Raw genomic sequence first — 17,976 nt, forward strand, 5'->3', positions numbered from 1 at the left:
CACAATTAGGTTGTGGAAACAACTGTGTATTTGTTAGCAGTGGGAAGCAAGAAAGAACAAATAATTTGTTCCTGCACATATATATTTTTTTGCCAGGAATCTGTACTTCTGCTCTGCACTCCTTACTGCTTTTGAGATATTATTTGATTGGGATCGTAGTCTATTTTTGTTGAGGAGTAAATTACAGTAATACCTTGACATACCAGTGCCTCGATATACGGGGAATTTGAGATACGGGTAAAAATCAGAGAAAATATTTGCCTTGAGATACGAGCATAGGAGACAGCCAAGTGGCCGAGAACAGCACATTGTCTTTCTCACCGCAACTCTCTCGTGTAAAGATTCCTTCAAACAATGGGCGGAGTGTTGCATTGTTTCCTGTTCCCCCCCCAATAGTCAGTGCAGAATAAAGGGAAGAACAATGGGTCCAAAGCAAGGAGGTGGAATGAAGAGTTGTGCAAAGAAAAGGCGTATGCTGACAATCAATATCAAGCACGAAATATTTGAAAAATATGAGAGTTGTACGCGTGGCAAAGCTTGCTTGCCAATATGAGAGGAGCACCCGGTCAAGTTAGCAAGTGGTCATGCGTTATCCTAGTGTGAGGACATTTGTGCGCGTCATTTTCGGAATATTTTGAAGGGGAGACAAAAGCAAACAACCCTCAATAGGTTGCTTTTAAAAACTCTGTCTGAAAGTCAGGGTGGAGGCGAGGCAAAAAGAGCCAAGAAAGATAAAACAGTTTCAAACTAAATTAGAATTGAGTTTAGTGTAAGGTTATATTACATTTATTTTTGAGTGTGTGTCAGGCCCCAGACTAGACTGGTGGCTGGTTGCGCCTGTCACCCTATCACAGGTCCAGGCCCTAATGACTCGAGTGCTACCAGGTGTGAGTCATTAGTCTACAAGGAGTATTTAAAGCCACCAGGAACATGACCATGCTGCTGGATCGTCTAAACAGAATACTGTGAGGTACCCGCGCGGGTTTCCTTGCCTGTCTTATTGATACTCGACCTCTTGTTTGCACCCAGGATTCCGACCACGCTCTGCCCCCACGACCACGGATCACGGACCAAGGACAACGACTATGGAACACGCACCACGGATAACGACCACAGACACACGGACTCAACCACAACCGACCTTCCCACTACGGCCAACGACCCACCTCCGCCGTCCCCTCTTGTGCTCGCCCGCCTCGCGGACGATCGAAATAAATATTTGAAAGAACCAGACTCGCACCCTCGCCTGCTTTGGGGTCCTCCATCCCCGTACGTAACAGTGTGTCTTTATCGTAATCAAAGTTCATTAGAATTTGTTTATTTTATGTTACGAGCGCGTTACCGTGCAAAAAGTATCTCTCTCTCTCTCTCCCGCATTGTACTGAATAATGTCACTTTTTAGTATTCAACATCATAACCACTAGATAGTTATTAGTTACTGTGTTAGTAGATGGCGAATTAGAATAAATAAAGTTTTTCCATTCCAATATCCTGTTTTTTGGTGTATTTTTCAGAGGGTAGGAATGAATAAATTTGTATTTAGTTCATTTCTATGGGAAAAGTTGATTTGAGATACGAGTAAATCGACATACGAGCTCGGTCCTGGAACGCATTAAACTCATATGTCAAAGTATTACTGTATTCTCTTTTTTGCCTCACCTGCCTCATGTATGCATGAGCGTCAGTGTGAGCTCCTAGCTGAGTCATTTATTGTGTGCCTGAGAAAAACGGAATCGTTATGTTTGAAGTGCTCCCAACAGCAACCGCGGGATTCAATATTTAGGTGTAATCTTCCTCCTGTCAAGAGATTCACCACTAAGGTCTGAATGATGGCAATAAAGGTGGTGAAGAACATTTTTTTGTACCCAATCTTGAAAAATGGGGCTAATTCAATTATTAAAATGAGGTGCACAAACAAAAATGAGTTATGGACTTCTCCACAGCAGCAACAGAGTATCACAGATTATGTATTTACAAATGTAGTTTAACAATAATGATGGTTAGAAAGCCATCAGTCAATCATTCATTCATTTTCCCAGAACTTTGAAGTCGATGCGCTAACCACTTTCTGCGGACTGCCAGCTATCATATATAATGATCAACAATTTATTTTCATAATGAGTATTTCAAATCGTTCTTTTCAAATGTATAATTTGATCTCAAATTATTCCAGGTGGATCTAATGTGACAGTGATAGTAGGTGTATAATAATATGTATACATTTGTGTAAAAGAAAACATAATAAAACTGTTTTCATCCTTTCCAACAATAATTACATTTTTGTGTTTGTTTTGTTCTTTGAAATACAATTGGTAAGTATTCAGTGCTGCTGGGCCCACCTGATCTTTTGGGAAGAAACAATTTATTTAAATCTCTAACTCTGAGAGAAGAAAGAAGCTGTCTTGTTTAACAGTGCAGAAAAAAAGAACACAGAGCAGATTTTATGTTGATTGTTTGTTCTAAAAGACCAGGAATGAGATGATGCTGCAAATGAAATGTCACACAAGTCTGTGGGGAAATTACATGCATTCACTCACACATGTCTCATTTAGAAAGATAGATTTTATATAGGCTGACCAGCACTTTGCATTGGGATACTAGAAGTAGACAGAATAATAAATTAGTGACCGAATATTACTACAGTGTAGTTATACATTATCAAACAAACATAGAATAATTGCAATGCACTCATTAGTGCAGATGGGGTTGGGCTACGTGTGTAGATGCTATAGAACTTGTGGGACAAAAAACAAAAACAATTTTAGACACTCAAACTATAAGGTCTATGCAGCCCGGTTGAGCGAGTGGTTAGCGCATCGGCCTCACAGCTCTGTGGTCCTGGGTTAAAATCCAGGTCATGTCCACCTGTGTGGAGTTTGCATGTTCTCTGGGTTCTCCGGTTTCCTCCCACATTCCAAAAACATGCGGGGTAGACTGATTGGACACTAAATTGTCCCTAGGTATGAGTGTGAGCATGAATGGTTGTCTATCTCTTTGTGCCCTGCGATTGGCTGGCCACCGATTCAGGGTGTCACCTGCCTCTGGCCCGGAGACAGCTGGGATTGGCTCCAGCACCCCCGTGACCCTAATGAGGATAAAGCGGTTCAGAAAATGAGATGAGAGGAGAGAGAACTATGAGTTCTCCCATACAGAGTGGGCTAGACAATCAATCAACAAATCAAGAAGACATCCTGCTGCGTTTAAAAGTTGATTCCAGGACAATTTGTGGCTGCTTCCGATATTTTCCAAATCCCTAAGCATTTAATGACATATGATATAACATCAATTGGCTATTATGATGATGTAGACAAACAAGGATTGCAAGAAATGTGTGGCAGAGAAGGCTAATAATCCCAGTTGGATTACTTTATCAAAGTGGACAACTTGTAGTTTAATTTGAAAGGTCATTGAACTTTTTTTGTTAATCAAAAATATAAAATCTGGAATATTTTGTTATAAGTGATCATATAAATCCATGTAAATGGAGTTGTAGACAAGGCTTAACTTGTGCCGTCTAGACCGATGCACATTGATCTCACACATCACAGACTAATATCGGATTCAAATGACTATTTTTAAGGGGTAAAGATAAACTAATGGACTGGATAGGTAAAAAAAATCTGTATGAATGGTCTGATGCCCCAGATTTTTAGCTAAGAATGGGTTACATCATCTGCTCTAAGATTACTAACATCAGATGTGTAGATAAAAAACATGAGAGAAGATAAGAGCAACATTGGTGCTTTCACAAGGCAGTTAGGACCAAATTACATTCACTTTGTAGAATTAAAATATCCAGGTTTACAGCCTCTTCAACGCAGATGACCAATTATAGTAAGCCATTAAGTCAAATGTCATTCCAATTCATGGTGTCCTATTGAAACTAAACTTATCACATAACAACAAAATACTGTATTTACTCACATATAAGCCGCATTTGTCGGACAAAAAACGATGACGATGCCATCTTACCTAGGGCGGGGCGCCGCCATCTTACCCAGGGTTACCTGGTTAAACGTGCTCTGACTAGCACATCCCAATTGTTGTTAAGGCTGATTACAGATCCTGCGGTCGATTGCTAAAATATCAGCCTTAAAACCTGTACAATATGTACGTATCTAATGCTATTATTGTACCCACCCACAGAGCTGGTGAAAAGTAGACTGCTACGGACACACCTCCTGTATATACCACTCATGTTAATTCTCTTGAATTGAGGATTAGCTGCATGATAGTACATTTGTGGTTTTGAAATAAAACAAAATTCCACTTAGATTTTTTTCGTTTTATTTCTTGTTCGAAAGTGACAACTATTGCAGTAATATGAACCATCGAAAGAATCGAGATATTTTGACATTAGAAGCAATATGGCTGCCACAACATCTTAAACTTCTGATAAGAAAATTGTAATTTCTGTATAGATAGACTTAATTCTTTTTTTCAAATTGAATAATTTGATATTTTCATTTACAAAGACAGGCATATTAACTTAAAATTTGTGTCATATAGGCGCCCCGGATAATAAGGTCGTAGTGGTGATGGTAGCAGCAGGGGATTGTGTTATACAATCATTAGACAGAGCTGAGCGGCCTGGTGTGCAAGTGATTAGCGTGTCGGCCTCACAGTTGTGAGATCGAGGGTTTGACCTCAGATCCGGACCTTCCTGTGTGGAGTTTGCGTGTTCTCCTCAGGTAGGTTGTCTTAGGGTACTTTCATTTGGTCCCACATCCCTAAAACATGCAGGGAGACTGGTTGAACACTCTAAATTCTCCCTAGGTATGAGTGTGCGAGTGAATAGTTTTCCGTCTCCTTGTGCCCGGCGGTTGGCAGGCCACCCATTCAAGGTGTCCGATGCCTGGTGCCCATAGTTAGCTGGGATAGGCTTTAGGACCCCCCACGACCCTTGTGAGAATAAGCGGTACAGAAAATAAATGAATGGATGAATAGACGGAGCTGTGGTAGTAGTAGTATTAGTAGGGGGTTGTGTTATATATCCCCTAGTTAGAGCTGTAGTAGTAGTAATAGTAGTAGTTGTTAGCGATTGTGTTATACAGACGCTCCCCTACTTACGAACGAGTTAGGTTCCGAGCGATTGTTCATAAGTTGATTCAGTGCTATATTTTGTATTATAATTTATGTTTAAGGCCTATATAAGTATATTGAAGGTTTATGTAAGTGCATTTGTATGTTTAAGGCTTGTATAAGTAACACACATTGGTTTGTACTGAAAGAAACATGTAATAAAATGGAGAGAATATGTACAGTACTGTATAGAGAGAGAGATTTATGTATTAGAAACTGGCCGAAAGAAGCGATCTAACGACGATTTTCATTTTTTTTTTTTCAATTCAATTCAATTTATTGGCAAGAAAAAGCACCAGGCTAAGGCCCATGTAACAAGATACAAGAAATGTGCAACAAAACGCGGTGTAGTCACTGGTTCACGGCCAAAAAGTCATCCAGGGCTAACGATTGCACAGTTTTCTTCTTTTTTTCATCATAAATGATGCGGTAGCACTGTATGGCATCATTCAATTGATTTGCAAACTTTGTGCAACGTTCAATATTTGAGTCCTGCTGCTCGATCTTTCTGTTTATAAATGGTTCTGACGGTCGAACGATTCAAGTTGTATGCCCGTGCAACGCTCACCACTCTCACACGCGTCAAGCTTCGTTATTATTGCCACTCGTTTCAAATGAAATGGCTTGCCTCTTCCTTGCACCTCCCTCAATAGAAGCCTTTCGCTTTTTACCAACCATATTCAATAATGGATGCACGAGATATTTAATGATACAAATGAAAAAGGTTCTTTGCGCACTGGAGATACGTTCACGCACTTCCGCATTGCAACAAATTGGACAGAAGAAGGTAGATGCTGGGGAGCTGAGCTTTCACAGCGCCAGGCGTCGGTATTAGCGGCGGAAAGAAGCACTACTCGGAAAAAAATACAAAATCAACTTACGAACATTTTTCGACATAAACGCAATTTGCAGACATGTTCGTATGTACCGTTGTTCGTAAGTCGTATGTTCGTAAGTAGGGGAGCGTCTGTACATCAACTAGATAGAGCTGTGCTAAAGGGAATTTCATAAAATCAATATTGATCCATATATAATGTGGATCGAATAATAAGGCGCAATGAGGGAAAAAGGTCTTTTAGTTGTGCCTTATGCAGTGTGGAAAATATTGTATTTATATGTATATGTATAAAATATGTAAATTTAAATTTAAACTCTGTTTGGCTGGTTGAGTCTCAGTATGTGAAATGAATAGAAAACGGAGAAAATAAAATAATTCATATAAAGTTAGTTATAGTATTTAGTATGCAAATGAAGAATATATAATAATGTTTTTAAAAAATGCAATAGGCCATTGCCGTGATGGCTGAGGGTATTACTTACATATTACACTACAAACTCACTCATGGGTTGCGCTACCTGTTAGCCACATTGCCTATGGCAGAAAATATGTTTCATTTTCGCCATGTTGGTGACGACAAAATTTGACAGATAGAAGTAGCCTTGTGTCAAAAGCATCAGTGAAAAGCCCTCACTTGAGTACCGTCTGCCTAAATACACCTAGCAGCCCTACAATTCTCCACAAGGCCAGTTTTGCATATGATTGGCTACAATGTAAACAAAACGACACTTGTCAGTCCAGTCATATTGCTTACCGATACCGGTGCCAGACATATAGCGAGAGTTAGGATTTAGTCTCATTCCTATCAGAAACGGAAATGAAATGTATGACAGAATTTTTTTAGACTCTTAGTGGTACAAAACAGCAAACGGTTGAGTTTTGTTTTTGTTTAAAAAAGAGTAAAGCACGGTGCATCAACAAAATGATTATTTATTTAGGATACATCTCGTCAGGTGCCCTGCGATTGGCTAGCCACCAATTCAGAATGTCCCGTGCCTGGTGCCCATAGTTGACTGAGTTAGGCTCCAGCACCCCCCACCAACTCTGTGAGGATAAGCGTTTCGGAAGATGAATGAATGAAAACATCTCATTAGAAAAAATCTCCTATCTGCCACATGAGATGTTTTAGAAGAGAATGTGAAATGTGGGAAAAAACGTCAAAATTGTCAAGGATCTTTAAACGCTAATTTCTTTCAATAAGAATGAATCATATAATAAATAAAAATAAATAAAGGGTTTTGATTTAACATTGATAATTCACTAAAAAGACCTTGTGTAATTCTCTTCCTTACTACTCATAGTTTTTAGTTGAACAATATGTATTTTGGATGTATTTGTAAATAGGTTCAATCAACTTTTAGTTTCAATAAAATGGTTGAAGTCAACCTGATATTTTAAGCAGCCAAGTAAATTCGAACCGCTTACCCTCACAAGGGTCGCGGGGGTGCTGGAGCCTATCCCCACTCAGGCTGACATGTTAATTGCAAGGCACAAGGAGACAGACAACCATTCACGCTCACACTCCTACCTAGGGGCAATTTAGAGTGTTCAACCAGCCTACCGCGCATAGTTTTGGGATATGGGAGGAAACCGGAGTACCTGGGGAAAACCCACGCAAGTCCAGGGAAGAACATGCAAACTCAACACCGTGAGGACCGACCTGAGACAAGCCACAATGTGACAAAAAACATTTAGGACAAAACAAACAAGTACTGAACAATGTCAGCTTTGCAAATAATGCAGAAAGTTCTCTCATAGCAAGTGCAGTGTTACATGGTGACAATGATAGTCTTCAAGCAATGTCATGTGAAATAATACACATTTTTATGGCGTAACACCAAATCAGCAAATATTGCAGAGTTCTTGAGCCTATGGCAGGTGTGACACATGGGCAAGTCCACACAGACACACACACAAACACACACACACACACACACATGCGCACACGCACACGCACACACACACACACACACACACACACACACACACACACACACACACACACAGACAGACACACACACACAGACACACACACACACCCACAGACAGACACACAGACACAGACAGACACACAGACACACACGCACACACACACACGCACACACACAAAGACAGACAGACAGACACAGACACACACACACACACATCAAAGCCTACTTATCTGTCTACTGGAAGTGTATTAAATGTGGCAGAGGGCAAGCCATGTCACCTTCCCAGGAAACTACTCGTATGACTCACTCGTAAAAATTACAACTGACACAAATGCAATCTTTGTGTCTGCATCGGCGCTCATAGATTGCAAGATCCCGGAATTAATCTAATTTATTGTGTCTGAACAAACATTACCTGGATGCTGAAGCTTCTATCAATGCGAGACATATTGATGCTGTGTGGTTGTCCATTGGCTAGGTTCCGCTGGTCCACATCAATGGCAAAAGGCTCTTTGAGACCTCCTAGATTATAGCGGACCTGAAGAGAACCTGCGGATAAACGAGGGTAGAGTTTAAATCACATTTACACGAGACAACAGCCCCCCCCCCCAAAAAAAAACATTTCCAAAGGCAATAGAAATATATTTGCACTTGCAGATAGACAAGAAAAATATACTACCATAATTACCGCTCAGTATGATGCAGTACCTTTTGCACCACTGCAATGCCTCAAACTTAAATCCACTGTGGAAGTGATAACTAATAAGAACACTATCTACAGTTGAATTTGAATAATGCAGGAGAGAAAAGCCTTCATTGTCAATACACAGTCCATAGCAAAATTGCAACTACTATATTGTGTATATAATGTTTGACCACTCTTGTAGTGCAATGCATTAAAATGAAATTACTCTCATATGCGAGGAGTTCAGCAACGCAAAATTCTTCTGCTATTTTTAAGCACGGTTTTACCTCTAATAATTTATTTCCTTCCACATTTCTTCATCTAAACCAAGGGTGTCAGACTCGGGCTGGTTTGCGGGCGTCAACTTGATTTCACGTGGGCCGGACCATTTTAGATATAATATTTAGATTTTTTTTAAATAAATGGATTAAAAGAACTGGATAAAAATCCCTGAATATTCATTTTTTAATAGATCTAAAACAATGTTTATTTTAGCTTTTTTAAAAATATATTTTTAGATTTTACAAAATGATTTTTGAACTAAAAACAGAAAAAAATGATTAGAAAATTACAATTATTGATTTAAAAGGGGGAAAATCAGGAAATTTAATATACATCTATACTCTTCATTTTAATTTGATCCTAAAACAGAAAGTCTGCACTCATGATTTACTTTCTCGGGCCGCACAAAATGATGCGGCGGGCCAGATTCGGCCCCCGGGCCGCCACTTTGACACATGTGATAAACTGATGATGAGAGTAAAATATTTACCTGGATTACTACAGAGAAGATTGACATGGCCCAAAAAAACTCCAAGAATTGTTTCCCTCTTCAAGGTTAAAAATACTATTTAAAATTTATTAGGAGTTGTTTTTCACCCCTACGCCTCATATTCTTTAATTATGAATGAGCAACCATCTTACTGATGCTTACCGTTGTGCCGTAGCACCACAGCCATATAGTCTTCTGTCCTGGAGCTGACATACATCAAAATGGCTGGTGCACTGGATGTGCTGAAACTGAACGTCACTTCCTCTTTTGTTAAATTGACTTCCTGCGAAGTTAATTGACTTGTGAAGACCCTGGAATCCTTCATGGCTCCTGCTGCACCTTCAGGGAGGAGGTTGTAGCTGACCATTGTTCCCATCTCAAAGAAGCCTCCAACATCTGGTGGAGAATGGACATGCTAATGTTATAGTTGTGAATAATGCAGTCCCATAGAGGGCAAGAGCTGCAACAAACTGTGGGCTGGTCCAAAGGCCACATACATCCAGACATTTTGCACCAGGAGGAGTATCTTACTCAAAACTTTGGCAAACATTACAGTGCGGGTTTTCATCCAGAGAATTTTATTGTAGTTTGTTTGAGGCCTTGATTAAAAATGACTGCAATTGACCAAAGGCGTGTGCGTTCAATTGGTCGCGGTCCTTTGGTTGCCCGGACCGCGACAACAGGCGACCAAAAGACCGGCGACCAAAAGACCGACGACCAAAAGACCGGCGACCAAAAGACCGACGACCAAAAGACCGGCGACAAAACAAGGTAAAACAACACGGTCTACACATCAATAAAAGCCAACAATGGCCATGAGCAGTTTCACTGAGCCGACGTGAGTGTATACGAGTTTGTATGTACATGAGTTGTCCCCTTAGGAAGGTACGTCAGTCAGGGTCTTAACAAGTTCTCCAACAAAAAACAATAAAAGTCCAGGAAATTTGGAGCTTTTCTTTAGCCTAATAATTAATAGGGCATGAAGTATAACTAAATAGTAATTCGCAGTTTGTATTTAGGGAATTTGCGCAATGATTTAAATGGTAATTATCAATAACCTTCCGGGCGACCAAAAGACCGGCGACCAAAAGATCGGCAACCAAAAGACCGGCGACCAATCGACCGTGTACCGACCAAAGGTACCCTAAGAAATTCATCTAAAAAAAGTTGGGACTTTAAAATGATCTGGGTTTTGTTTGGGTGTGTTTCTTAAGGCGTCTTGTGTTTCTCTGTGTCTGGTTCTTGTCTTGTGCTGATTATTTTTTCAGTTTGACCCGTGCTTGTCTGCCCTTTCTTGTGTTTGACCCAATCAGTTTCCCTTAGCCTTGTGCCATATCAAGGTGTTCCCTGTTGTTTTTGTGTGTGTATTGAGTTCATGATTGCTTTCAGTTGATGTGAGTTCATTGTCTTGTCTCGTTTTCTCAAACTTTGACAGTTAAATAGTGGACTACAAATGGTGCTGCTGAGAAGGTGCAACCATCAAGTACCAATACCAATGAATGACATGTTCAAAATACTGAAGAGTTCATAGTACATAGGTCTACAAAAGAAACAATAAACACCAAATAACAAAGAAATTAATTTATGATCATTAAAATCGCTTATAAGTAATGGAATACTCAGATCTCTGAGCTGAAAAATAATAGGAGATACTGACATTGTACTAAGGATAAGGGATTCGGAAAATGAAAATCATATCGTACTGTTAAAAAAGAAGAAGACTAGAGATTTATCACCAGTAACTAAACCTGGTATATCGGTACACATAGCCAAAGAGCATGAAATGATGTGTCCGGGGTTTTTCTTTACATTTTACATATATATGTTTTGGGGTGTTCCGAATAAATAAATTAATATGTGAGGTAATATTTAAATTTGATAATTTGCAGAAAATGATTCAAATATTTTTTTTAATAGATTTGTGTCCAATGATCATTATCAGACAGTATTGTAATGCAGTGGCGGGCCGTCAGGGCCTTCAAGGCCTTTCTATACTGGCCTAAGAAATATCTGAATCATATATTATATTTTGTCCATCAATACTTATTAAATAATTCCAAATTGTCTGTTAGCTTCCTTCCTTTCATTGCTTTCCCCCCTGGTTGCACTGCTTCCAGATGTGTATTTTCATATTGAAGCATTTAACCAATCACATTTCAGCCATTATTTGTTGCCAGGGTCAGAAATCTGCCTCAAAGCCTTCACAATCAGTTCTGCGGGCTCTGCTGCATTAAACAAGCGTCGATAAGACTGTTGCTTTAACCAATCAGAATTCGATTTGGTGACACCAAGGCCATTTCGCGGGCATAGGGATACGTCATCGCTTTCACCAACTAAGATTGGCTAGTAGGCGGACCAAAGCCAAAGTGAGCCAGCCAGAGATCGTAAACTCCACCCACAATGGCCGATGGAGGAAAACAAATGGATTTGGTTGCAGATTTGCTCACAAAGCTATTTTCCAGACGGACTTTTCCAGAAAAAAATGGACATCATTAAGAAAGGGCGGTCAACTCCGAAGCTAGCAAGCCTGTTACAGCCGGGAAAAGGGTGTGTCCGCCACTTTCAGTGCGCTAACTACAAGAGAGCTACCAAACTGTATTTGGAGCGAGCTGCACAAGCAAATATATTCTTGTGTTGATTTAAAGCCATTTTCAAGACGGACTATGCCAGAAATATGACAGGACAGGCTCTACTTTCATCATTAGCTTCGATGTACTATAACATACATACATTTTATGGTGTTTTATTTCATTTGAGTAACTGTTGTGTGTCGTACATGTGTGTGAGGGTGGGATTGGTGGTTTCTAGGTGCATTCACCAATTGCTTTTTAGCCCTTATGCTACTTCATAGTGAAGAAACTTAAAGGTGGAAAACGCTGGCTCTGTTAAATCCAATTTCAGCTTAACTCCAATTGAAAACCATTTTGCTGTTTTCTTAAGGCACTATGTATTCCGTGAAAACTGAAAAAAAGGGGAGCAGCTTGTTGGACTCGGTGCCGAGAAATAAACTACTTGCAAGCATAAAAGGAATGAACAAATTCACCTGCAAGTTACAGGGGAGTTTTGCGTTTGTGGATTGCAAAACAAGCATGCTTAGGAAACCTTGCTCTCTATACCTTCAAGAGAGAATGCCTGGAGTAAGTCTCCTAGCCTAGGCTTGTAGTATGATGTGCTCTCCTGCTATGCTGGCTGTAAGAATTTTTTTGTTGTAGTGATTTTTAATAATTCGATAATACTGTGTGTGTCCAAGAAATTGTACAATTGTAAACAAACACAATGAAATTGCGTAAGATAATTCCAACTTTGTATTGTTTCTTCCTTTCTTACAGGACAAAGGAGTTTAATATGAGGAGAAAAAGAAGTAATTTGGGTACTTTATTTTATTTGTCGGTCCAGTTTGTATTCAGATAAAACTGGCACTGCACTGCAATAATAGTCTCATTAGCTTTCATAGATTCATTTAAATAATGTTTATTGGTAGTTTTATGAAATGGTTCCAGAAAAGATTAATTTAAATGATCAATCCTAAATATATATACAGTGCCAATGTGCTTGAGTACAGTGCCTTTGGGGGTCATAATGGGTTTTGTAACATGCTTTCTTATAAATAACTTTTTAGAAATCGAATATAATGTTTAACACACTTCATGGTTTATGTTTATTCTTAAAAATCCTTTAACAGCAACAGATTTATCTGATTTGCATGATTTTAAGAGAACTGTAAGAGTTGGTGGTTATATTTTGTAGTAGCGTATACCTATATAAGAACAGACAACATAGTTAACATATGCATCCTAGTGGAAATAATCTTGGTTCTAAAATTGAGAAAATGCATAATTAGTGTTTTCTGATGTGTAATAGTTGAGAGAAACAATTAAAAGCCTGCATAACCATGATGTTGGGATAAAGGAGGTAGGTGGGAAAGAAGCATAGCTGGGTGACAAAAGTGGAGAAAGAGGTGATGCAGCGGGGGTTGGAAATAAAAGGCAACTGGAATAAGAAAAATGAAGAACACAAAGAGAAGGGGGAGCATGACTGAAGAATAAAGGCGAATCACTGAGCAGAGGAAAAATGAAGCAAAAGCATGAAATGAAAGAATGAGGGGATTGATGTCACATATTCAAAAAGAAATGCAAAAGGAGAATGATCCATCCTTCTTTTGTACCAGCGTGCATCCACACGGGCACGCTTTAAGTAAATGCCATTCTCTAAACTCTGAAATGCCTCATCGCTGGTGACAGAATTCCTAGTAGGCCTCACCCTCGCATGTCGCCTGACTCTGTCACAGTTTTGTGCAGAACCTACCCACAAACAGCTTCTCTGTCATGTTGTCACCACAGTGCCAAGACCACAGGGGGAAAAAGCTTTAGGAAACAAATTAATTCACGTGTCGGGGATCACGTCAAATTGTAAGCTAGCACAGTGACTCTGAAGGCAGTGTCAAACATCTTCATGGAACATTTTGTGAGACTTGATTTGAGAGAAGGCGGATTTAACCCTCAAAAAACAACTGACAAAACTTTAAAAAATGCTCTGTAGTATGAAATATTTGGACTGTTTGATTTTGCAGTTTTTTTTAATAGCTTTTATGGATTTTCTCCGGGTACTCCGGTTTCCTCTCACATTCCTAAAACATGCATGGTAGGTTGATTGGACACTCGAAAATTGCCGCTAGGTATGAGTGTGTGGGTGAATGGTTGTTTATCTCCTTGTGCCCTACGATTGGCTCACCACTGATCCAGGATGTCTCATGCCTCTGGTCAGCTGGGATAGGCTCCAGAACCCCACACAACCCAATGAGGATAAAGTGGTTCAGAAAATGAATGAACGAATGAATGAATGTGGCAATTATTTTAAAACAAAGATTGGCCAGCCCAATATAATGTATATACGTAAAGCTTTTCTTTTCAACTGAATGGTCAAGCCGAGTGACAAACCAAACTAACTGATAGGGTAAGGGTTACAGTGGCTTGTGACCAAGTTATCCGATATTCTTCCAGGCTATAGGAGACCAATGTAACAGCTCTATTACTCGTCTACCTTTTTATGCTAGGGCCATTCGCTAAACATACCATTACAATCAATAGAGCATGTACTTAGTAATAGTAAAAGACATTTTAAACCATCTTCAAATGGTTGGGGTCATCATAAACCTTAGAAATAGAGTAATTGCATTTAAAATGAATAATTATAACATTTTCCCAAAATTCGTTAATACGGTTTGTTTTAAACAGAGCCAATTGTAGATTTGTGAAGAATTTAGTACAATAAGAACATTTTAGTGATAGAAATCACTCACCTTATGTCTGCTAGAAAAGAGGCCAACAAAGTAGTCCCCTGATGCCCGATGGCCACTGGTTATTTATGACACTGAATCCTAATTTAGACATCTAGCGTTATGTACTGTGTAAGATATCTTTACCCTTCACAACATAACCAGTTTTAGCTTGTCCGCATCTGTCTGGTTTAACCTACACAATGGACTAAAGATGGAAATTAGCCCTCGGCTACAATCTTACATATTTACATATGTATGTTCATTAACATGAAAATAAATATGTTAATTAATATGTGCTGTCCCTTATTAAATAAATCAAACTCCAATTTCAGCAGATAAACAGTGCATCAACATTTAAAAAAATAAAAAGTAAATTTGATGGAACGAATGAATGTAGCGGGAACACTGGGACAGAGAACATAATTTATATACATGCTACATGACTATAAGTAGTGCTACAAAGTAGTCACAGCAAAATTTTACAGCGGGGACATCAGTATTTTACCAAAAAGAGTTCAGGAGAAGACAGAAACGAATACGGTAGAATGGAGCAGGTTATTGTTGATACAGTGTTGCTGTTTTGAAATATTTAAGAATAATTCTTCCTTTAATAATTGGTGATAAGACATTGCAATATTTGCTTTGTCAGAGTTAGAATAATCCAGGTGCAAGCAGCTTAATCCCAACATGTGTCTAATGGATTTTAGTCATGAAAATACTGTTTTACTATCTTGTTAATCAAAAGGTGTCTGAAAAACCTGCGCAGATTGCTCACCTTGAGTGCAGAAAGGGCCATCATAGGCAGTGGCAGTGCAGTCGCATGAGTAACCGTTGTACTTCTCCACACACTTTCCCCCATTGCGGCAATACATGCCATAACTGGTACAGTGGCCTTGGCAGCCGGGTTTGACCCCGGGCGTCACCTTGGCCCTCTCATCCAGGTCAAGGGTGACCCCGTTCATCCTTAGAGCCCTGATGCAGCCCAAGAAGCCCCTCTGGCCCCCTGCGGCACCTGCGCAAAAAGTGGAATTAGTAAGCAGGAGCTCCAAAAGAAAGACTTGAAGTCAGGGTCAGAAAAATAATTTGGTATGCAAACGGACTATTTTCACCACTATATATCTTAATGCCTGGAGGAACCATTGCTGTTATATGAAACTCTCCAACTGAGGTGCTGTCCTTGAAACAACCTTCAGATGATATAGTTTTGTACTAATTTGACAAGCCCAATGAAGACAATGATTTATTGAACATTAGACAAATGTACACGCATGAAGGATTCACAGCCAGTACTACTAGCTACATACTAAATACACTGCCTGCCTCCAAATGCCTACTTTAACTGCCCACATCAACGTTTATTCTTAGCCTTGGGGTGTCCAAAGCCCTCCATTCATCCTCCTTTTGGCCTTGTTCTATCGATGTCTAACTGCTCATTACCATGGATAGAGAATGAGCTTTAGGTAGATTGATATGTGCCTTAATGACTATAGCAATAAAACATTTATAAAATGACACCCACAGGTATACGTATATTTAAAGTGTAATTGGAGTAAACACCATGCTCCGATGCTAGCAAAAGCCATGGGGCATTTTAGATATTAAAATCTCTCAGATGTATCTCTTCAATTACTGACAAGTGTCCATTTTAAAGACGCACGCACACACACAAACAAAGGTAAGCCACATTGGTACTAGACTACGATGTCGAGATTACTAATAAATCTTTTGTCGTCATGCATTATTCATGTGGGGATGCAGCTGTGCTTGTACGCACTTCTGCATCTATTTTCTGATTCCACAGTGGAGTTCACCCCCTTCAACACTTGTTAATTAATCTATTTTGTGCTACTGATTGGCTGGAGGGTTCCACCACCTGTTTACCTCATTTCAAACTTGTCTTTGATTAAATGGACACTACTCTAAGCCAATAGAGATTAAATAACACACATGCCTGATCAGATTGTGTGAACAATCAATGTTTGCATTTTGAATTAGAATAATTAGAATGTATCCATCCCATAGCATGTATTCATCAATAGGAGACACTTAGTGGTATACATGTACTACATACTACAATAACACGTAATTAGCTATATCTCAAATCAATGAAATCCTTTCCTGAGCAGTTAAATATCATTCATAGAATGGTGGTAGGTTTGCCATTTTACCTCTGCTGTATTTATTTGTTCTGTTCTTTAGTATGCCATTTGTTTTGTATTATATTAAATTTGGACCTCTTCATGAAAAATACCACATCTAGAGTCTTCACAATCTAATGTTATTTCCAAGGACTCAATCTTATCACTTGACTCTCATTTGGTAGTCTAAAATTTGATAGCTGATAGTTTACGGCAATGTTTTGCCCCATTAGAGGAGACATAATGTTGATGGATCCCTTTGTGAAAACTACTTCTGTATTGAAATGAACAAGAGTCGGTAATAAAAGCATGAATCAAAACAAGTATCAATACAAAGAGCACATTCATCCTCCCTAATGTTAATGTAGCGAGAGGGAATGAAGATGCAGCAAAAGGTGAGATTTGAGTTGAAGAGTCTAACTTGCCATTTTGTCTCTCAGCTGGTACCACTGAGACATTTTATTGCACTCATTAAATGTTACCTACTGTCTTGGCAGGTTTGTGAAGCTGGCTTTCCTGTGACGGGGTGTCACGCAATTGCAGTAAGAAGCAATAAGCGGTGGATCCGTTGAGAGAGACGACAGAAAAACAAGCATCCAAACAGAAGAAAGCAGTGAGCATGCAAAAATGACACAAAAAAACAACAACAACGGATTAATTGAGAACGGGGCATCAGACAGATGGCTAAATGAATGAAATGTGATAGTTGCATGCATGTATTAAGTGAATCGGGAAGCTAAAATTTAATCGTGTAAAGTCAATGACAGAAGGGTGATGCTCTAAGGATTCACTTTCAAGGCCATTCAAGCAAATGAACTGCTGTGCACCAACACCAAGGCAATCTAATACTTGATGAGGAGCAGATTGACTGTGAGGAAAAGAGATGTAGATGGCACTCTAAAACATTCAGTGAATAGGGCTGGAATTTGTTTTGGTGTTAAATGACACAAACACAACAGTACAACCTTACAGTATGTAAATAAGTAAAGAAATAATAATAAAAACATTGTCGCTTCTTAAATACTAAAAGAGTTGGGTATATGTCCCATGAATAACATTTAGACTTTGAATTATTATATTTCCCAAAGCAATTGGTCCCCCATAATTGACGCAGCAATCAAATGAATACCCCATCCCCCTAAATTAGATTTTTTTTTAAAACAATTTGATTTAAGGTTAAATTTGAAATTAGATGAGGCTGGAAAAGAATAAAGCAATGTTATAAGCAATTATTATCTTAGCTTTGTTAGAA

The 17,976-nt window shown here is 39.1% G+C and overlaps 1 protein-coding gene across 2 annotated transcripts in view; it reads right to left on the minus strand.

Moving 5' to 3' along the window:
• cntnap2a (contactin associated protein 2a) overlaps nt 1-17,976 on the minus strand; it is a 306,440-nt gene that overhangs the window by 28,974 nt on the left and 259,490 nt on the right. Inside the window, exons 20-23 of one of the 2 annotated variants that reach the window (XM_077624211.1) lie at nt 17,211-17,240; nt 15,362-15,598; nt 9,471-9,704; nt 8,267-8,400 (exon numbers count right to left, since the gene is read on the minus strand). In XM_077624211.1, coding sequence (XP_077480337.1) covers nt 8,267-8,400; nt 9,471-9,704; nt 15,362-15,598; nt 17,211-17,240 — 635 coding nt within the window. The remainder of the gene's footprint in view (nt 1-8,266; nt 8,401-9,470; nt 9,705-15,361; nt 15,599-17,210; nt 17,241-17,976) is intronic. The other variant, XM_077624212.1, reaches the window with a different exon arrangement.

Source organism: Stigmatopora argus, chromosome 17 (genome assembly GCF_051989625.1).
Source record: "Stigmatopora argus isolate UIUO_Sarg chromosome 17, RoL_Sarg_1.0, whole genome shotgun sequence".
NCBI lineage: Eukaryota > Metazoa > Chordata > Actinopteri > Syngnathiformes > Syngnathidae > Stigmatopora > Stigmatopora argus.